The sequence below is a fragment of the Anguilla anguilla genome, chromosome 2 (assembly GCF_013347855.1).
Source record: "Anguilla anguilla isolate fAngAng1 chromosome 2, fAngAng1.pri, whole genome shotgun sequence".
Taxonomy (NCBI): Eukaryota; Metazoa; Chordata; class Actinopteri; order Anguilliformes; family Anguillidae; genus Anguilla; species Anguilla anguilla.
In genome coordinates this window covers 46680594-46702540 of record NC_049202.1, presented here as the reverse complement: position 1 = coordinate 46702540, position 21947 = coordinate 46680594, and the positions used below count along the sequence as shown (strand labels likewise).

The 21947-nt window shown below is 40.5% G+C and overlaps 3 protein-coding genes across 6 annotated transcripts; 1 reads left to right on the top strand and 2 right to left on the bottom strand.

Annotated features, from left to right (window-relative positions):
- Positions 1-238: 238 nt before the first annotated feature.
- On the bottom strand, positions 239-5545 carry LOC118219769 (archaemetzincin-1-like). 2 transcript variants are annotated; one of them, XM_035403160.1, is made up of 6 exons: positions 4716-5544; positions 4131-4304; positions 3897-4025; positions 2798-2973; positions 2108-2284; positions 239-1533 (listed from the first exon to the last, which is right to left on the bottom strand). In XM_035403160.1, exons 1-6 carry the CDS (start codon positions 5017-5019, stop codon positions 973-975), a joined length of 1521 nt encoding a protein of 506 aa, XP_035259051.1. In that variant the 5' UTR covers positions 5020-5544; the 3' UTR covers positions 239-972. The 2 variants fall into 2 exon arrangements, with proteins under 2 accessions (XP_035259051.1, XP_035259052.1); XM_035403161.1 differs by lacking the exon at positions 3897-4025 and having other exon boundaries at positions 4716-5545.
- Positions 5546-6910: 1365 nt separating this feature from the next.
- brat1 (BRCA1-associated ATM activator 1) lies at positions 6911-12562 on the bottom strand. 3 transcript variants are annotated; one of them, XM_035397498.1, is made up of 14 exons: positions 12478-12562; positions 11522-11651; positions 11171-11325; positions 10922-11069; positions 9741-10161; positions 9459-9578; positions 9255-9346; positions 9028-9176; positions 8580-8763; positions 8408-8481; positions 8253-8319; positions 8042-8140; positions 7773-7942; positions 6911-7681 (listed from the first exon to the last, which is right to left on the bottom strand). In XM_035397498.1, the coding sequence occupies exons 2-14, from the start codon at positions 11640-11642 to the stop codon at positions 6980-6982; spliced, it is 2502 nt and encodes an 833-aa protein (XP_035253389.1). In that variant the 5' UTR covers positions 11643-11651; positions 12478-12562; the 3' UTR covers positions 6911-6979. The 3 variants fall into 3 exon arrangements, with proteins under 3 accessions (XP_035253389.1, XP_035253380.1, XP_035253399.1); XM_035397489.1 differs by lacking the exon at positions 12478-12562 and adding an exon at positions 12185-12312; XM_035397508.1 differs by lacking the exon at positions 12478-12562 and adding an exon at positions 12185-12312 and having other exon boundaries at positions 9028-9146.
- On the top strand, positions 12518-21927 carry LOC118216401 (eukaryotic translation initiation factor 3 subunit B-like). The gene is made up of 19 exons (XM_035397523.1): positions 12518-12744; positions 13531-13723; positions 13833-13952; positions 14809-14866; positions 15212-15340; positions 15544-15701; positions 15830-15961; positions 16391-16457; positions 16569-16615; positions 17187-17397; positions 17843-17915; positions 18015-18137; positions 19273-19351; positions 19486-19624; positions 19738-19863; positions 19978-20055; positions 20149-20257; positions 21000-21115; positions 21427-21927. Exons 1-18 carry the CDS (start codon positions 12642-12644, stop codon positions 21101-21103), a joined length of 2049 nt encoding a protein of 682 aa, XP_035253414.1. The 5' UTR covers positions 12518-12641; the 3' UTR covers positions 21104-21115; positions 21427-21927.
- The last annotated feature ends 20 nt before the right edge of the window (positions 21928-21947 follow it).

The following is a 21947-nucleotide window of genomic DNA, read 5'->3' as shown; positions in this document are numbered from 1 at the left end:
AGGCAATTATCCTTTTTATTTTGCTAATAAACGTATATTCACCTAATTTGAGATGAAATGAGAGAAATGTATTGTGACAAGTTCTGTAGGATTTTAGGGATGCCTTCCAGAACCCATGTGAATGGTGCTAGTACATTGAGAGTTTCTGCTGAATAAAGATAGTGATAATGTTATGCACTTAGAATAGTGGTGTTTATCCTTAATGTTCTTTGTGCGACACTAAATGATTTTTCAGGCATTTGGTTGTGGCACCTCATTGGTACCCCTTGGTAATTCTTTGCGTTTATTTGCATGAAATCTATACGTGTACTCATACATATGCAAATACCACTAATTATGGACAATGCATCCAATTGGTCATGGGTCATTTTTACTTTGATAACATCAGAACTGTTTTTTCAGATTTAATTACTTGTAGAACACTGGAATATTGTATTGGAACTACTAATATACTAATATATTAAGTTATCTTGTACAACTGAAACATTCATAATTACATTTCATTCACTGGCCATTGGAAATGACTGAGAAAAAATAAACCTTTCCAATGACTTTGGTAGGCACAGTGTTACAAAGGTTTACAGCCTTTATAGATATGGTTCTGTAATACTGGTGACAAACATATTACTGTCTTTGTAGACTGTGCTGGAGTTAATCTCATTAAAAGTGCATCTGTTGACCTGGTAAAAAGAGCCAGAGGGATTTGAATGTGAAATTGCTGGCATGCGGAGAACAATTATTCTGAGCTTGACTGCATAGCTGACGGACTAGGCCACATAATGGTGCCGTCAATAATGTGAACACGGGGAAACAGAGTATGATTCTTGGATTAAACCACTGCGGTGCTGTTTCACTCCTCCTCACATGGTTCCCTGCCTTTCTCATTCCTTTTCAGCACTTTGAGGGCTTTGACACCCTCAGTTGACTGATATTTTTTAAGAGGGCTTACTGTCAGGGCTATTCGTCATGCTGTCAATCTTCGCTGTCATCGTGTGAGTGATCTGTCCTCAGCTGCCTGAATCTCAGCTTCCTCAGCAGCTGGGCAAACTTCTGTCCAACGACTCTCTTCACGCTCCACTCCTCTCTGGGCGGCTCCAGAGAGGCCCTGAGGGAGGGTGCCCGGGCTGGGTGGATTCTGGGCGCTTTCATGGCATCCACCAGACGATCCAGCTGAGAGAGCTCATCCTCGGGCACCTCCACCTGTAGCGCCCTCATGCAGGAGTCCAGCCAGGCCTCATAGTCCCCCAGGAGGTCAGCGTAGAGCTCCACCCCGGACATAGCTGCCAGCCCCTCTCCTTGGGTCCTGGCGGCAGGAGGGAGAGGGGCGCCAGCGCCTGATCCCTCACCATGGAGCCTGTTTTGGGAGACTGATACTGCTGGGATGCTAAGCTCCAGGGTGGCTGACACAGGCTGGGGTGTGCCCTCTACTCCTATGTCACAGCTGAGGTGGTAGTCAATCTCTGTAGAAACGTGCCTGGTCCTTCCTCTAGGGGTCCAAGTGAAAGCAATATGATGACACCATGCCTGGAGTCTCTGTAAGAGAAGAAACAGAAATTCAAATGGGTGGGGAAAGAGAGGTACAGCAAGCTGTCTATGTGTAAGTCAAACCGGTTAAAGGCCTTTAGCCATGTTTCACAAATCAACAAAAGAAAAAAATCCTTAAAAAATCATCTGAAGAATAATGATAATCAAAGACATCTGGCTGCAATTATTGCTTTAGCAAAAAAAAAAAAAAAAAGGAATTTTCCTTCCATCCTGTTCTAGGTCCTTGTATCATTCAGTTGAGAAGGGTGGGAAAAGAGGAAGTACAAACATTATACCAGAGCGCCCTCTCATGGTGCAACTGAAACAGGCCTTTTTGAAAAAATGGTGGAAGCTCTCCTTTGTTTTCTATTTTTGACAAAGCTGCAGCAACCATTCAATTCAGGAACAGATGCCAGTTGCTGCCAATGGAATTAAATCTTGATTAATAACAGATGCACTCTTCAACTAATCATTTAAAATTGAAGATGTCTCATTTGCCTGCAGGGAGCTGCATTTTGTGTGATAGAGTCATTGGATCACACAGAGCGGTGTTTATGTGTGTTTGTGTGCTTGTGTGCGGTACTCTGTATCTCTGGAGCAGGCTGAAGCCCAGCGCGTAGTGCAGCTTCCTTAGGCAGATGGGGCAGAGGTGCATGGGCCGGAGCAGTGACTCCTCGGGGCTGGCCACTCCTTGCATGATGCAGCGCAGCCAGCGACAGTTCTGCAGCCCCGCTAAGCGACACACCTCATGACTGACAACCTGCAAGGACCAGCACACAATCTGTTTAGGTTCACACACCCCATAGCCGCTTCCTCCATTTGCCATGTGAATGTGCTTGCTGCTTACAAACAGCAGTTCCACAGTTTGAGTGCGATCATTTAGCTTTAACAGACAATAATGTTAATAAAAAATAAAAAAGCAGGTCTTCTGATAATTTTTGAATTCTATTCATATCAAGTCCTATGGCCAAACACGAGAACCTCCAAATGCACTGCATATGATACTGAAAATATGCACTCAGTTGGAAAAAATTGATCTGAAGTACGGACTTCCTTGGCTGTAGATTTAGGGCACAACATAATCACTAGAGGAAGTGCAGGCATATTAACCTGTTATATGTAAAGCTCAGGGGTTTCTTCACTCAATAAAGCAATTACAATAAAGGGCCTGCTTTGTGAAGAGGAACGGGATTGATCGGGAGCGCTACTGTGGCATGTTTTCTTCCTGACTGCGGAGCCTTGTGCCTGGTGGTGCCGGAGACGGGTGTTTTACCTTGCAGCACTGCAGCAGTTCAGTCGCAGTGAGAGCGTGGGGCTGCGCAGGCCGAGCTCGCCTGTCATGTCTGCCACCAGCCCCCTCCATCACCAACGCTGCCCGCTCAGCCATCCCAGATTCCTCTACTGTGCTGAGCCCTCCTAAGAGCCTGGAGAAGCTGCACACTCCCACTCCTGCAGACCCCATACACAGCAATAACAGATACAGCAGCTGACTGAAAAAAACTAAAGTATTTTTCAGCTTCGGTAGTTGTTTACCACCCCGGCTCATAGTATTTGTTGAAATATACCCCATCATTAGGGTTACCAGTTTTTCTAAAGCAGAGGGATTCAAATTTATATCGTTGTGAGGGTCCCATCGGCACTGGAATAGTACAATCACCTGACTAATCATACAATCAGTAGTTCAATATGCTCCTGATAAAAATGAGCTTTCCGAACACATGGAAAGGAGGGAAAGTAAACATGAATGGTACGTCAGAAAAAAGCAAAAAAACAAAGATGGATGGATGAAGGAAGTTTTGCCATGCCTTCTTTTGTTCACCCCACAGGCACCTATTTATTTTTATTTTTTTACATTGGCCAAGTGTAAAATTCATAGTTACATGAAATTGGAAATTTTGCTTTTATACTTGAATTGCATAATAAAATGTAGTTTAAAAAAAAACCCAAAATTTTGTTAGCTAAACAGCACAATATGAGTAAATACAGCGGATGCTGTGCCAACATAAAAGGTTTGTCATCGCAGCTTAGAACCTATAATCCATGCAACCTTGAACTTTAAGAGTTGAACAAAATTAAAAGTGCTATTGGAATCAGTTTCAAAAAAGTTTTAGTTGGGAGAACCAAAATGTTTTTTACAGTATTGGTTCTAATAACTACAAAAAACATGGCATGAATGGAGCTTTGCTGTGAATCATTGTTAATCATCGTTGGTCTTATCAATGTGGGTGACTGGGGAGATAATATGATAATTGTCTCACACCTGGTAACTGGTAACCCTTCCAATGTTTAGTTACAGCACTGTACAGGAAACATACTTTGTCTTATTGATGGGTCTAGCAGAGGAAAGACAAAGTAGGAATATGGTAACTTACCTAGTTCACATGCTGACTTCCCAAAGGTATAGTTCCAAGTGTCACAAGGGTAGAGGTCAATGAAGGTAAGCCCAAGCATGCAGAATGCATCAATGGGCTTTAGTTGCTGAAGGTGTCTTAAGATGGAATCTGGCATGTACACAAGCAAGGATTTATAACATTTTGCACAAGCTTAGTTAATGTTCTTTTAGTAAAGCATATTGAAAATAACAGGCCCTGTTTCTGTCCTCTTACCTGTGTGGAGCTGGACTTTGCAGGAGAGTTCATTCTGACGAAAACGGCACTTCATGGAAGATGTGGATATGGATGGAAGAGACATCACAGGGAAGCCCAGAAAAAAGGCCTCAAGGTAAGACTTAAGGTCATCCAAAAATGAAATCCCTGCTCCCTGCTTCAGTTCCTCCACATCTGAAAAAGAAGTCCACAAGGTAACTGAAATTCTTGAATATATGAAGGCTATCCTCGGGGAAATAAACTCATTTTTCATTCATAATCTGTTTTACATTAAAGTTATTTAACAATAATTTTAGATTTTCGATTACTGATTTTTAAAAAACAACCAAAAGTTGCATGACCTATGTTCTACACAATTCAACCATTTCTCATAAAGATTAACTTTATTTTCCTTTTTGGTGTGGCTTAATACATATTTGTTATTCCGATTTCAATAACAGTGTAACAGTTACAGTTTGATTTCCAAGTCATTCCAGCAGGTACATTTTTAAAGGTAAAAGCTAATTGGAATTGACTTCAATGACTGTCCTAAAACATGCAGCGGTTAAATTCTATGACTAGACTGAATGCCAGTTTTGTTCTTACCTATGGGCTGCAGATATATCTTCTTCCTACTGGAGTTACATTGGTGCCATTGTGTGGAGTTGTAGAAGCTTTCAAAGTCTTGAGGCTCTTCAGGATGGCTGACAATCCAATCAAATGGTGTCCTTATCAGGAGAGTCTGAAACAGCACTCTGTTGGGATTGTATGCCTCAGATAAGAAGAGCCTCTCAGAGTGAGAATATGTGCAGGAGTAAAGATCCTTCAGGAAAGCGTTGCTGGATATCAGGGCCTCTTTGAGAGCTGGAGGACCAAGACAGAACTCCTGGACATGCCTGTGCTGGAGCATGCTGTGCCACAGTCCCTGAGGTCAGCCCACGGGAGCAACCACCTCATTGGACACACACACACACACACAGGACTCTGGCATCTCATTGGGGAGCACCACCTCTCTGTCGGCTCAGGGTCCAGAACAGTTTGAGTTCCATGTGCGCATCTCTCCCAGTGTTCAGGGCAGAAGGGTGAACGTGCCCCGATTCTTGTCTTAGATCATCAGCATGTTGCTCAGCTGTCAAAGAACACATCGCATCTCAAAACCTTAACGCTGCACTTCAGCAAACATGAAATTTGTATCCACCAAGAGAAACATTCAAACATAAATTCCTTGCTGTGTGCTTGCATCAAGAAAAAAAAAAAAAAAAGTTATTTTTGAAAATTCTGAGGAACATAGTCAAGATTCCAGTTGTTTTTCATGGACTTGTGAGGAACAATCTGCACGTCTTGTTCCTTGGAGTTCTTAAGTCTGTATTAGTCTAGCTGCTGATACGTTGCAAATAAAACTCTACCAGTGAGACGTTTGTTTATTGTGGGTGTTTTTGTCACATTGTAATGACAAACCCCTTAGATTACTCAAACACTTGGCAAGCGCTTCATAAATGTGACTCAGATTTCAGATTGTCCTTGCTGTTTCCTCGTGACTTTCTGAGAGTCCCACCATTGTTTGGAGAAAACAATACACTGATCTAAACCCGCCGATTCAATGAGGAGCAACAGTTCTTTGTAAAAAGCCATTCTCAATCAAGGTGACAGATTATATGTATGCATGTTCAACATGAACCATAACTACTTTAGAGGTCTTATAAAAAGGTATGTTTTGTAGAAAAATATCATTTTAAAATGAATGTCTGTATTTGAGCAAAAAGGGTAAAACAGGGTTTCATAACACACACAAGAGGATCCTATGTGTATTCTGAAAAAGGCCCCCATGTGTCTTAGCAAAAGACTTGTTGTTTCTGAAAAACTAGTGTGCGTGTCACTTGTGTCAATGAGCTTTTCTTTCCCTGAGAATTGAATTCGCGTACTTTGTATCCCTTTGGGAAAATAAAGTGCTCAGTTCAGGCAATACTAACTGCCAGATTGAGGGTCTCATCACATTCTTATATTTTTTGACATACAGAACTGCATTTGGAAAACATTATTTCCATCTCATACCAGTGTCATCTATTTGCATGTTTCAATTTATATCCTGTCACTTACGTTCCTAATCAAATTAGCATTTTGTGTGGAGCATATTAATGAACAATCATTTCTTCATAATGGAAAAGAATGGACCCACTGTATCCTGATAATCACAAAAAGTACAACGTGCTATGTTCAGACTGACATATGATAATCTACTGGATTGGTTTACCTTATTATTTATTGTGCAAGATATATTTTGTTGGTTGAGAGGCTGAATAAACCTTGGATAGCTTCTACCATGCAATAAATGGCTACAATGATAATGTTCTCTGCACAACAAAACAATGACTTATTAAAAGTTGCGATTAAATAAATGTTAGCCCCACCTATTTTGTCACCTAAAAGCTGTTAAAAACAAACAAATCTGACCAAAAATAAAAGTGACCTCTATTCCTGTGCATTATCCATCTTATCACGTGCTGTATGGTCTGAACCCACTTGCCATTCACATTTTATATACTACATACTTAGCTTGTAAGCCTGAGCTCTCTCTTTTGACAGAAAGCTCATGGGTGTTCATGTGGTTTAATATAGATATGCATTTTGTGGCGAAATATGGGTATGCATTATTGTTCCCTTGTTTGAGCCATTTGATATTTTATGTCTTTGAGTATTGTGACATTACAGCTAGATTAATGATCAACTTAATTGTGACAAGTTAGACAAGTCATGAAAACAGGTGTTACCCTTAACCAGTAGACTAAAATCGTAAGAACACATAGCTTTTTCAAATGCATTTATTTTAGCCTAGTATAAAAAGTACAAAGATAAAATACAGAAATTTCAGTTTAATAGCAGTCCAAAGCATTGTCCTCTGATATGCGAGTTGCAGCTAGAATGTCCTCCATTAGGGAGTGGGGGCTGTTTTCCAGGTGATCGCTGCTCTGTCCTAAGGTCTGCTGCATATCCTCCAGATCTAAAACTGACAGTACCTCCACAAAGCCCATCGATTTCTGCGACTCTGCGCCAACATGGAGTCTTTCAAGGTGCTTCTTCAAAGCGTCCTCCACCCAATTCTGTCCGTGCAGATCACACGCCACTTTACTTTCAGTCACGGAAGAGTTTCCGGTGAGCGCCGATTTCAGAGAGAGGAGGATAGAGCATGCACTCTGAGCCACTGGCCTGTCACAATCAAACAGCCCCTTGAAGAGAACAGTAAAGATCCTGAGGTGCTGCAGCTTGCGTAGCGATTCTGTGAGGTTTTCCACATTGGCGTGCGGGGCGTGGCTAACTGCGTACGGACAGGTGGAGTGACTGGACTCTGCCAGGGTTTGACTGATCAGGATCTGAGCCAGCTCCAGAGTATGGACTTTCACTTCCCAGTCCAAGTCTTCGCTACCCTGTGTCAGCACAGTTCTCAGAGGCTCTTCCAAGTCTTCTGTAGGATATGGAGAGGTGAGCCACAAGGTGAAGACCTTAATCACAGCTCTCCTGGCAAACACCTCAGTGTCCTGAACTAAAATGTCCACAAATTGCCTGGCAAGGTCTCCCTGGAGAGAGCATAGAAACATTACAGTACAGAATTAAAAAGAGTAGGAAATCACATTATAAAAGAAATGGCGCCCTTGAAATGAGACTCACCAGTAGCACATGGTCAGATGTTGGGACACCCGCTTGGCTGGTAATGAGGACAGAGTGTCCAAGTGCTAAGATGGCGCTCGCCCGCACATAGCTCTCTGGGTCTGTCAGCAAGGCTAATGAGAGACCAGGGACTCCACTGCTTAAAAGGGTCTCACAGTAGCCGAGGTTCTCTATGTAAAACAAAGCACAGGAATTGAATAGGAAATGAATGAATGTGTCCTTCAAAAGCAAATCACAAAGAAATTCAAAACCAGGAGAACGAATCTTACTGTGAAAGTGAGAGGTGAGCTGAGCGAGGAACTCGAGAGAAGAATCTCTCACTTCCCATCGCATGTCACAGAGCCTCTTCTTCAGCCCGGAGAAAAGCACTGGGGACAGGGAGGATCAAAGCCAAAGCAGGCTCACACAGGAGTATTTTTTAGAATTAAATTATTAACCACTCTGGCCAACTATTGTACCTTAAGTAATTCAGAAACAAACCTTGTGGAGGAGGTTCAGAAGATACACACAACCACTTCAAGGTCACTTGGTAGGCTTTCTGTAGAACCTGAGATAAAGAGAGGATCTGAGTGATTCTGACATTTTAAAAAACCTCATCAAATAAAAAATAAAAAAAGAAGTAGACCAAAACGTACAGTTGAGTTGGTATCAGGACTGTCCAGGTATTGTAGAAGAACAGAAAATACCTCACTCCTGAACACTGTGTTCTCTGACAGAGAAAGAGCAACAAACAGTTAGTTTGCTTCATTTTATTTACTTAATTTCTTACACTTTGGAATTTGTTTTGGAAATATTTCAGGGAATTACCTGGAGATTGGCAAAGACTTCCTAGGGTATCCAGTGCACACTTTTGAACTTTTGAACAACCAATCAGGTTTCTGAAGACACTGATAATAGGGGAGGAGGAAACTGACATTCCCACACAGAATTTCAGCACATTGAGTACTGACAGGGTCAAGGATTGCATTGGGATTTCCAGATTGAGGGAGCCCTGAGGAAAGATAATGTGGGATTCTCAGTGACTCACATTCTTCACACTTAACACCGACAGAATTTACTAGTCCATTCACAGTATCAATACAGTCAGGCAATTTACTTATTAACAAAAGAGATATTTCAGGAAGACACATTACCATGCATTCATTAAAGAGGGAGTGGTTGCTCTTAACATGCATATATTTGGACTATGGACTACTGGACTACTTCTAAAGAGTTTTAAAAATCAATACAATCTTAATATTACACATGCTCATACCGTGCCTGCCAGCTGTGTTATGCTGGACAATGACAGACAAAGAAGTGACACACAAGAACTCTTCTGGGATAACTGCTCTTCTAGAGAAGTATGCTGGCAGCCACCTTCTGGGAGCAAGCCTATTTTGGGAGATTCAATGCCATGATGATCTGTCATACATAAAGAAACAGGCTCAAACTCATAAAACATGATACCAAATAGTTTGTTCAGTCTGTCAAAGAAGTTACCTGAGTGCAGTTGCTGTAAACCAGCTGATGCTGTTACTAGTTCCAGGGGCTGAAGAATGACCCCAATGCCCTTCTTCTTTAAGCTCTGCGGGCTGCATAACAATAAGCACAGTCCAATACAGGTACAAGACAAACAGTCACATGCTGAGATAAACTAAATATACTAACAGCGCTGCCATAAGTGGGAACTTACTCTACACTCACCAATTTTCCAGATGGACAATCCCTGCAGCGAATGGAATCGACTGTGTTGGTTTTGAAGTGCACAGCACAGATTCAATCAGTGTTACAATACTGGAATTGGTCTGGATGAATAAAGGGGTCCTGAAAAAAGATTTCAAAATATTAATTCACTGTGAACCAACATAACGGAGATCACAAGAGATACTGATAACAACAACCTCCATGAACGACACCACATTTCAACCACGGAGTAAAAACACTTATTAAAAGATGGTTTTTGGTGGTTAGAAATCTTAGACACACCTGGCCGCAGCTTGTAGAACCTCCATGAACAGCTGGGTCAAAGAGCTTTGACCATTTCCCAAAAGCACCTCAACAGCCCGCTCAGTTCTCTGCCACAGCATTTCCCTGACACGTGGCTGGCAGTGGGCGAGACTCAGTGCCACAAGCTTCAGTGACTGACGGGTACGGAAAGGGACAGTCGACATCAGCGAGTCCTCCACGTGCTTCATGATCTCCACGATCCCATCGGCCCACTCAGGGCATTCTGCGGCGAGCCTGTCCTCGTACACCTCCCTCAGGTCAGTCCTGCTGCCATTGCCCAAAGATGTGCAAGTGGACCTTAGCTCACTGAAGTTTAAAATGTGAGCTAAAAGCTGGTTTGCTGCGGAGGCAACAAATAGACTTTTGTCCACTTGCAATTGCAGCACCACTTTAATCAGCCCTGTGGAAACACAAATGTGAGATATAAATGGTGGAACCACCACAGAGAAATTTTTATGGACCTTCCAGGACACAGTATTGCACGGTTACAGTGCAACCCTCTTGTCCCAAGGCAGGCAATTTGCCAAGGTTCTACTGCATCCGTTCTTGGCTTTGGCACAGACATTGAGGAGCATCTCGTGTCAAATGGCCTGTTGTCAACTTGCTTGCACATCATTTAGTGTTAACACCTAATTGCAGTCATAAGTCTTGTACACATCATTGCAAAAGAGTGGTCTTATAATGCAATTTCCTCTGGGATTCTCCTCTCTGTTTGGGGTTATGGTGTGGCCACACAAAAATAATGCCATGAACTTTTGCACTTATATACTTATAATACGTTTATACCCTGAGAACAAAAGATAAGCCAAGTAATTTGACTTCTTTTCATGAATTGCTAAAATCTTTAGAGTAAAGACATACACATATGGTCTGGTTTCAAATCTTGACTCAACGAATGTCATCTAGCCAAGCAGCGCCACAGTGTGCAATACATCAGACCATAGTGTGGCCTATGGGTAATATCAGACCATGAACTTCTGCAATACAATAACTGCATCGCTCAGATGATGTACAGCAGAGCGAAAAAATGCCAGCTTGCAGAACTAAAAAAAAATGTGATTGCATAAGAAAGTTGACTAAACTGCTGTACACTGTATCTCTGTATACCCTGTAAGCATAACTTCAATGTAGTATTGTTATACTAAACTCTTAATACCCACCATTCCTAAACAGGAAGCACATAGCCTCCTGGTGCTGTACCATGCTGTGCAACCCATGGGCCCATCCACTGCGCACTGTTGCATCTTCCCAGAGACAAGAATCGCTCCACCCCTGATATTCAAAGGCACTTTCCAAAATGCTCTGTTGCTGAAATTTAAATTGAGAAGTGTCAATTTAAAGAGTTTTGATTCGATTCATTATACAGGATGAGCCAGATCTCAAACATTGTATCTCTTTAGTCGACTTGCCTTTAAGATGTAAAAACCCTCTTCATTGGCAGCAAGCAGCCCAGTCAGCTTGAGAGCAAAGGAGAGAATGCTGGGCTCGGCAGTCTTTGACTTACACACACTGGATATGAATGTGACCAGGCAGGGCTGTATCTCCAGTAATGGAGAATCAGGTGCTGAAACATAACAAATCAATATGTAACATGCATTCCCTTGTTGAAAACAGCAGCAATAGTTTTACCAAAAAAAAAAAAAAAGTTAGATCATTCCTGAATGTCTTTTCATCAAAGCAACCTCAGCAACAGATAACACCCCTCATCTCTCAGTTAAATTACTTGCAGAACAACTGAAAATAAAACATCTCATTCTTACCTGTTAAAGCGCTAAACCAGTCCAGAAATTTTTCTAAGCACGTGTCATCTGACAGTGCTTGTTTCGGGTCAGCTAGAACTGAACATACAAGGGGCAGTAATTCCACACATTTACTGTCCATTTCACTTATCTGGGGAAAGGTTACATGAAGTTATTGAAATAGCACGCACAAACCAACAACACGAAACGAATAAGAAACTGTAGCTAGCAAGATGTAAACATGGCTTGCGTCCTCGGTTTTCAATAGCTGTATGTATGTATTCAGTTTTCTGCTTAAAAAGTACAGACTGTCTAGACTCTAGAGACTAGAGATCAAAACCAGGCCAAGCAATACAGCAGGTACGTTTCTGATACATTGTGCACAGCTGCTATTGCTAGCGAATTCACAGCTAGCTATGAAGCCACTTAGCAGCAATATTCCGGTTCAAGTAAACCGGATAACCTTCTTTAGCTAAAATTGTAAATTCTACAGCTAAAAATGTGTCGACGCCCCAATTAAAAACGCCATCGCTAGTTAGCTACCTTTGAAAACTTCACTGTATAAGTTCCTATACATATTCCTATTTGGTGGACAGTTGACCGTAAAATATTCTCAGCACAGTGACATAACATAATGACAGACGTAACCACATCTACTGGTAACATGTAATATGACTTCATTACCTCATCTCAAAATATATTGCCTTACTTTCTGCTGCAACCTATTTTTATACAGTCTATGGCTGGAACACGGTAAACCGTCCACGAACATACACGTCCATTTTGGACCAGACCATCGCCCTAACAGGGACATCTACTGTCAAATACAAACTTAATGACATTTCATATTTATATATTGCGACGCGTGCACTTCCTTGTTTTGTTAGTTGTTTACACTTACAATTGTTTCTTTGCTAGGATCTCTTTCTTTCAACATACTAGTTCACAAATCGTTTGCAACGTGTACTTGAACCCACCCGTTAAAAAAGGTATCGTCCTTTTTTCATCGTCATTGAATGGTTGGCGCCGGGTGGGTGAATAGTACCACATGGGTTACCGTGCAAAAACCTACGGCTGGTAATGTAAGAAGCGTTGGTCGTATTCTGTTTCACTATCGAAAAGCAGTAGAATCATACATTAAATGCTGAATACGGAGGATATAACGGCTGAAGCCGAATTCGAGGAGGACGAAGAGCCTGTTTTCAGTGATCCGGAGGATTTTGAAGATGACATCGATGACGAGGGTAAGCGAACTAAACTATTTAGTCTTGCTTTGCCAAACTAAAGAAAGCACCCGGCAGGCGGCCTGTCGCACTATAACTGGCAACAAGATAGCTGAAATACAATGTGCAACAAAAAGAGGTTGTTGCGAGAATGTACTAGTTTTTGTTACACATTTCTCCTTTAGACTACATTGATGGCAAAACAAAATCAGCTTTTCTGCATTGGAAGATAAAATGTCTACACATTCATACTGTGCCTATGCTATAGGCTGGGCTAGCTCAGACGAATGCAGCAGGTTCACAAACGCATGAACAACGGTAGCTGTCGCAGCTAAAGTGGTTCGTATCAGCTATCTACTGTAGATAGCTAGGCACCCTAGCGAAGCACACAACGAATTGTTAAACTATGAAAAAATCGGCACATCTTTTGGTACAGGGGGCCTACATATAAAAAGCTGATAGTTGTAAGCAGCACAATTTGCCATGTTGTAGCTAGCTTACGAATATAAATTAGCGTAGCACATCCATTCAGTTTCCAGGCGTCAAAGCTAGCTAGCAGTTGATAGTCAATAATTCCCTCATATCTGGGACGCTAAGGTGACTGGCAGTTATGTTGGGCTACAGTAACTGGATGCATTCATAAATTGTCAGCTATTAATGGATTAAATTGTTTCTTACTTAATTGAAAATGTGGCTCCCTTACGGTTACAGCTAGCGAAAATCCATCACAAATCAAATGGGCCTGCTGTGTTATCAAGGCGTGCGTTAGACTATCGTTGTTTCAACTTGTGTTTCTTCTGTCTTTAGCGCTTCTGGACGATGTCCTCAGGGAGAGGCCACAGGAAACTGATGGTATTGACTCTGTGGTGGTGGTGGACAATGTCCCTCAGGTCGGACCAGAACGTCTGGAGAAACTGAAAAATGTTATCCATAAGATTTTTTCAAAATTTGGTAAAATTACCAACGAGTTCTACCCTGAAGCTGAAGGAATGACAAAGGGGTTAGTATTGTTGTGTAGTATTGTATTATTACTGTGATTTTATACCGTATTTGAACATGTAAATTGTACACTCAGAAGTTGATTTTTCTTTTTTGGGTTTAAATTTTAGGTATATCTTTCTCGAGTATGCCTCACCCAATCATGCCATCGAAGCTGCAAAAAATGCTGATGGTTATAAGCTGGACAAGCAACACACCTTTCGAGTAAATGTCTTCACTGACTTTGACAAGTAAGTTATCTTTATATGTTTGTGAACACTCTCTCTTTCCACAATCAAAGTAGTCTCTCCCTCCTTGTACGACATATATAGTCCATATATTCCCCATAGAGCTATATGTTATTATTTGAACATATGGTAAAGAGAACCTTTAACATTACTTACACCATTACATTATTACATACATTATTTCAGTTTGTTCTGAATTTGGTTCAGTACTGCTTCCAAGCATTAATTAAAAAAATATATATATATATAAAAATTGTGTGGCATTGCAAATAGGGCCTATGTATTTGTTTGTAAAAATGTAGGTCCCTTTATGCAGCTTTTTGTGTTATTTTAAACATGTTTTTCTATTAAATCAACAGTAGACATTTCAGACTCTGTGTCTGATATTAGCACCAATCAGTGATTGCTAGTCGCTAGGCATATATGTATTTTAGTCTCACTACATGGCAGGAACAGAAGCATTAGACAGTGCAGCTGAGAATGATGCTGGCCATCACAGTCTGTGTATTATTATCCACCTGCTGTCTGAAAAGCAGCAACTTATCGCCAGTGTCTCTGAGGAAAGACTTGCTACACTATTTGTTTATATTCCCTGCAGAACAGCAAATCAGGACAATATTTACCTGGATATATTTCCCACCTGGACACTTATGAAGAGGGGCTTGGGATCCCCGTACTTAGCATAGCTTTTATTTTCTTGATTCATATTTAGTTAAACCACAAATATAGAGAGTTGTTGTCATTATTTTTCATACCAGTTTTTAAAATGATACTTTTTGGATATAAAATGGTCTTTTAGGTCCAAACAGAGGATTATTTACTAAATGTATGAATGTAATTTAGTTATTTATTTTTAAAGGTACATGACTGTCAGTGATGAGTGGGAAACGCCAGAGAAACAGCCATTCAAAGACTTTGTGAGTGTTTCCTCAAGGCAGTAACCAAAGACTCCTTGTAATTTGTTTAACAGTTATTCAGTGCTAAACCATCCATTTCAGAAACCAAATACTAGATTAAAAGATGTATTAATCTAGTGATGATGCTAGATGGCAGTGTTGGTTAGGTTGTGCATTTGTTGCATTTATAGGCTGTGTTCTAAATATTTCAAGAGCTTTTTGTCATTTATAAAATATGTAAGAAATATTTAAACCTTATGTGATGCTTCAGATGAGATATTTGACCTATGTAGCTTCGTGCTTATAAAACAGGTCCGGTATTGGTGTCTGTTCCCTTCTCGTGAGTGTTCACCCTTTTGCCAACAGGGAAACCTGCGGCACTGGATGGAGGACCCGGACTGTCGTGATCAGTACAGTTTGATTTATGAATCTGGAGAAAGAACAGGAATATATGCCAATGATGTCAAGGAGGCAATTATAATTGAGGAAAGAGCTGTGAGTAATCTTTAGATTAGAGATTTGCAGATTGTGTACATGTAAGAAAAGGATGGATTAAAAATAAAACCTTGTTGGCCCTACTCCTGCTTGTTGAAATGGGCATCTGATGTTTTGATTATTGTGCCTATACTATGTTGTGGGCAGCCTGTTCAGTAATGTAATTCCTCTGAACCTTTGCACTTGGTGTCTGTCATCTGTAGCGGTGGACTGAGACATATGTGCGCTGGTCTCCAAAAGGTACGTATCTGGCCACGTTCCATCAGAGGGGCATCGCGCTCTGGGGTGGAGAGAAGTTCAAACAGATCCAGCGGTTCAATCACCAGGAGGTCAAGCTCATTGACTTCTCACCTTGTGAAAGGTATCCAGAAAGCATCTTCCTGGTGCCAAATTAAACAAGTCTGTGTCGGCATCACTTTCTGGTATTTAATTGAAGTCCATTCTGCTTTCTTTTTTTTTTTTTTTACCACTTGGGCTTTCAATTCATAGATACATGGTCACATTCAGCCCTCTGCTGGACACAAAGGATGATCCTCAGGCCATTATAATCTGGGATGTTCTGACTGGACAGAAGAAGAGAGGGTTCCACTGTGAGAGCTCTGCTCACTGGCCAATCTTCAAGTGAGTTTGGCTAATTGTGCTAAAAGCTGTTTCCCTGCTATTGGCTGGTGGGAGAGCTTAGAAGGGGAGACATTAATCTTAGAGTGAGAGATTGTGGCCTATCTTGCGTATTTGCCTCGGCTAGAATTGAATTAATACAGTTTCATGTAATTTATTAGCAAAATTTTAGATTTTATTTCATTTCATTGAATAGGGTTGAATGGGCAGTGAAATTGTGATTCACTGATGTTTGATTTATCATTGAAATTAGTTTGAGAATGTAGTTTTAGTCCAATACTTCATCTGACTATTCTGATTAAAAATGTATTGCCAATGACATGCCCATGATTGATAAAAAGCACTTATTTCAATGAAAAATAACCTTGCATCCATGTTTTCGCTCAAATTCTTGCTTATACTGATATTAATGTTTTGCTTTTCCCATTTCAGATGGAGTAGTGATGGAAAGTTCTTTGCTAGAATGACTCAGGACACACTCAGTATCTATGAAACACCAGTAAGACCCATGTAAAATTAATTTGTTCAAAGAAAACTAAGTAATTTAATTGAAGCAACATTCCTTGTAATTTGTTTGAATTATGTGAAATGTTACATTTTTTTCTTGCAGTCTATGGGACTCTTGGACAAGAAGAGTTTGAAAATCACTGGGATAAAGTGAGTCCAGTCTTTAGTTTTACATTAATAGTAGGGATGTATGATTTTACTGGGGTCATATCAGTGTTGGCCAAAAATGGTTTAAAACTAATTTATCAGTGTGGGCCTGATACTAAGATTGTGGCCAATATGGTAGAGCAACATACACGCACCACAGAAGCAAAGCATTTGATGTGGTGCTGATACTGTAAATTAAGTGAAGATTTCCTAATCAAGTGGCCTAATCGTTGTTATCTGTACCTCATATTTATAATTAATTGTTAATGCATCATTTTTACAAGACAAACTGAAAAGCAAAGCTGTACAGAGACTCAGTAGCTATCTAGACTTTGCTCTCTACTTAATAATTAACTAATACAATAATAAGTGCTTCTCTCATGAATGTGGAATCTTGGTTGCTGTTTGGATTTGTGCTATAATGTAACAGGGATGCACTGACCTGTGAATATAGGCAAATATTGGGTATTGATATCAGCCCCTGAATTTCCATATCCAGTGTGTCTAATTAATAGTTCATAAAGTCCTTCAGCAATGTAAGCATATTTAAAGCACAGTAAAATTTCGTCTGCAGGGATTTCTCCTGGTCTCCAGGTGACAACATCATTGCATTTTGGGTCCCGGAGGATAAAGATATACCAGCAAGGGTGACTCTCATGCAGCTTCCATCCAGGCAAGAGATCAGAGTCCGCAATCTCTTCAATGTGGTGGACTGCAAGCTGCACTGGCAGAAGCAGGGGGATTACCTGTGCGTGAAGGTGGACAGGACTGCCAAGGGCACACTGGTACAGGGCTTTCCTCAGCATTATCTTTTTTAGTACAGTTTGTTTTTTTTGACTGTGGTTTTGAGGGACATGTTTAGTTGTAAGATTAAGTTGGCTTACCTATACACATTTCTGGATACTAGGCCTGCAGTATAGAAACAACTTTATGTTGAAATTCAAGAGACTGGCATATATCATAGACTGTTTATACCAAGGGTGTCTGATCTTATCCAAAAAGCAGCAATGTGGATGCAGGATTTTGTTTTAGCCCAGCACTAAGAATGATTTTTCTGATTAAGGTCTTGATTGAGGAACATGATTAGTTAATTATCTGAATTGGATATCGTTGTGCTGGGTAAAACAAAAACCTGCACCCACACTGACCCTTTATGGATAAGATTGGGCACCCCTGGTTTGTATACTGTTTTGATGTGCCCTTAGTTCAGGTTTGCTGTCTGCATTCTAGGGCGTTGTTACCAACTTTGAGATCTTCAGGATGAGGGAGAAGCAGGTGCCTGTGGATGTGGTGGAGATGAAAGGTAAGTGATGTGTAGGACTGGCCTTATGTTTGTTATGTTTAGCTCTACTCTCTAGCTGGTTAAGTGCTGAAATGTTTAATGAACATTGATCCATGGCAGAGAGCATCATCGCCTTTGCCTGGGAGCCAAATGGAAGCAAGTTTGCTGTGCTGCATGGAGAATCTCCACGAATCAATGCCTCTTTCTACCACGTGAACAACAACGGCAAAATAGAACTGATAAGTATGTAGTGATTTTAAAAGGTTTTCAAATTTTAATATAAAATTAGTTGAATTTTGGAAGTTTACTGGCTTGATCTTAAATAGTTAGAGCCGCCAGTTTGCCTCCGCCATGTGACCTGCATGGATGAACTTAAACTTGTATTTCAATGGTTACCCTCCAGGGGTCCCCATAGGCATTCCAGTGGCACAGTCAAGAGACTAATTGTATTCAGTTTCTAAAGACATTTATAAAAACAATTAGTTGATCTAATATGGGGAGAGTCAGAAAGTGAACATGGGCGGATGGAAGTGTAAATGCTATGAAAACCATGTCTTTCAGCCCAGTGCTCACTCCAGTCACAGGTCTGCTGGCTTTCGTTGTTACTCAGGACTTGAGTAGCACATGTTGATCAGTTGAAACGGTTGATTGCAGTTATCTCGGGCCACCTAGATTCTTGTGGCTGAATTGGTCGCTGATGTTAAGGAAAAAAACAAAACCCAACAGACTCTGTGGCTCTCGAGGACCAGGATTGAGTATCACTGCAGTAAAAAGAAAAATACATCCATATAAAGCAGGGGCTTTTGTTTTAGCTCAGCACTAAGACACCTGATTTTATTTAAATTCCTGATTGAAGACCATGATTAGTTAATTAGTTGAATCATTAATTAATTTTTTTGTTTAACTTTTTTGTGCAAGTAAAATGTAAGTAAAAATATACTGCTCTAATTCTCATGTGGGCATTTCCCACTGCTTCTAACGAAACCTATCATGGCCCTGTGCATTTAAAAAACAATGCAGCGTGTCCACTGTAGTGAATAATGCACTGAATTAGCACAAGTTGTTTGTAAACATTGCTGTCAATAATCATTTGTGCTTATTTAGTGCCAATTTATCAACTTATGTCACTGAGGTGGTGCAAACGGGATAATTGCTTGAGAAGTAGCTTGTGACCTATGGCTGGCAGAGGACTGAAGTACAGTGCAAGAAATCAAGGGGAGACAAACTGGTGGGCCTACTTATGAGGCTTTATTTGTAATCCAGCATTAAAATGCAGCAGTAAGCCTGAAAGTATTATAAGCAATTGTAGTAAAAACCCATGTTACTGTATTAAATATTGGACCATATTGAGAGTAATTCCTGTATTATTCTCTTACAGAAATGTTTGATAAACAGCAAGCAAACAGCATTTTCTGGAGTCCGCAAGGGCAGTTCCTGGTGCTGGCCGGATTGAGAAGGTCTGTGTTTGTATATGTGTGGTCAACACGTGTGTGGTGTCTTAACAGACAGTCTCATATTGTCATTAAATTTCTCCCAAACAGGCATTTAACCCTGCATGGCATGTGTTCATTCTTGCCTTTCTATTGCACAGTATGAATGGTGCCCTGGCTTTTGTCGACACATCGGACTGTACAATGATGAACTTTGCAGAGCATTACATGGCGTCAGATGTGGAGTGGGACCCGACAGGCCGATATGTGGTGACCTCAGTCTCCTGGTGGAGCCACAAGGTAGGTAACTTAACTCCCTACAGCAACAAGAAAGACAGATTAGCATAGACCTGAGCACATCATATGTCAGCAGGAAGCATTTGTGAAAAGGGTTTGATTGTGTTCCTATTCAGGTGGACAATGCATTCTGGCTTTGGACATTCCAAGGGCGCCTCCTCCAAAAGAACAACAAGGATAGGTTCTGCCAGCTGCTGTGGAGGCCACGCCCTGCCATTTTGCTAAGCCAGGAGGAAATCAAGGTGAAAAACTATATTCTACCACTTGATCATTAAAACATGGCTAATTTTACAAGCCTTAAGACTTCATGGAAATCTGTGTCTGTCATGGCTCTTTTTTTTGTATTCACTTGACAGCTCATCAAGAAGGATCTAAAGAAGTATTCCAAGATCTTTGAGCAGAAGGATCGTTTGAGTCAGTCCAAGGCATCCAAGGTAATGGGCCTTGTAACACCCTACAGCTGTTACATTAGATTTCAAAGGGCTCAAAAAGGATAGCTTTTCAGTTATGACTCAATACTTTGGCAGGAATTGGTTGACAAAAGACGTACCATGATGGAAGACTATCACAAGTATCGTGAGAACGCGATACAGGTGTATCAGGAACAGAGAACTCTTCGCCTGGAACTGAGAGGAGGTAAGCTTTTGTTAGCCACATCCTCCTAACCAGCATGCCTTTTTTATTATGCTACTTTAAAGTTAACAAGTTCAACGGTGGCCAGTGTTTTTAGAAAGCTAATTTCCTGTGGTTTGAGTGCCTTTTTTCTGACATATTTTTCAGCTTCAACTCAACTTTGTGCTTTCAAACATAATGCTGTACAGATTACAGATTTTTTTAATGGGGGGAATATCCTAATATACATTCCCAAATCCAGCAGAGGCACCTAGCAATGGGCTTGTTATCACAATGCCTGAGTCTGGTTTGCTTTGTCTGTGATGCACTCATCTATATTTACAGCAAAGCTATAAATACTGAGTATATATCCATATTTATTATGAGATCTGATTTCCTAATGATATGGTTTGTGTCTGAATGATTAAATTTGTCATTAATTAAAACACGCATTTCTGTGAAAGGTGAAAAGCCATATTCAGCATATTGTAACTTAATCATAATTGTAGTTGGTATGTAATGCCACATATAGAGCAGAAAAAACATGGATGGTATCAAAATTACTGATGTGATCAGTTTAAGGAAAAGAGATCGTGAAATGTTAATTACAGTTATCTGTCGTAGATTGTTTGAAATGAGTGATCAATAATCAAATTTTGAGAGGATCACTTGCCATTTTGGATGAAGGTCTGGCCAATTAGCATTGTCTGCAAATTTTCAGTTTTAAATGTCTTGTTAATAGTAGATGGAACTGTGTGTTTCTTAGGTGTAGACACAGATGAACTTGACAGCAATGTTGAGGATTGGGAAGAGGAGACCATTGAATTTTTCATCAATGAAGAAATTATTCCACTTGGAGATTTGGAGTAATCCCGATAGCAGGTATAATTAATTGAGCTATAGAATCTGTTGTTGATTACATATAATAACGCTGCATATTAGCTTTGGTGCCAGTAAACAAACATTTATGGGTTTCATCTCCTTTGAGCATGTACCTCTAAACTTTATTTTGTGATTGGAATAAGACCTTTTCTGCACTCCTTTGTAGTTTGTAAGTAAAGATAGAAATGGACCCAGATTGTTGGCTTGGGTTATGACTGCCTTGCATCAGACTTGACGGAACAATGTATTGTACGTTATACCCATTTGTCATCATTTTCATCCTTGGGTTTTTTCTCATTTTATTTCAACAGCCCATTAGTCTTCAAAGAGGAGCTCTGGTGCATTGAGCAGGGGAGAAATCACCTGGAATTGGTTTGTTTTAATTGGGAATACAGTAGCTCCAACTTCAACTGTGTTTGACATCAGTCATATATAGTGCCTTCTAATATTGGTCACTGCAGTGGGAGACTTTTGAGCTTCTGTTTTTGCTTTTTTGGCACTTTTAAAATTTTAATTCTTCCATAAATTATAACATCTTAACTTTGCAGCTGTTATCCATTGATTTCCTTCCCCCCCACAGATTTTATTAGTTACTGGAGTTTTAAATAATTTAACACAATGCCACAGTTTGCCAGAAACTATTTTTACCTCCCTAAATGGAAAGAACTATGTTTTGTACAAATAATCAGAAGGGTTAACAAAACAATGAGTGTGCTGAAACGGCACTACAATGGGCTGTATCCTCCTCCATTCAGATTACCTGATATTAATGTGCTACAAGGTAATGAATAAAGTACTGATACTAATCTCCATGTGCTTTTGTCTGTTGGAG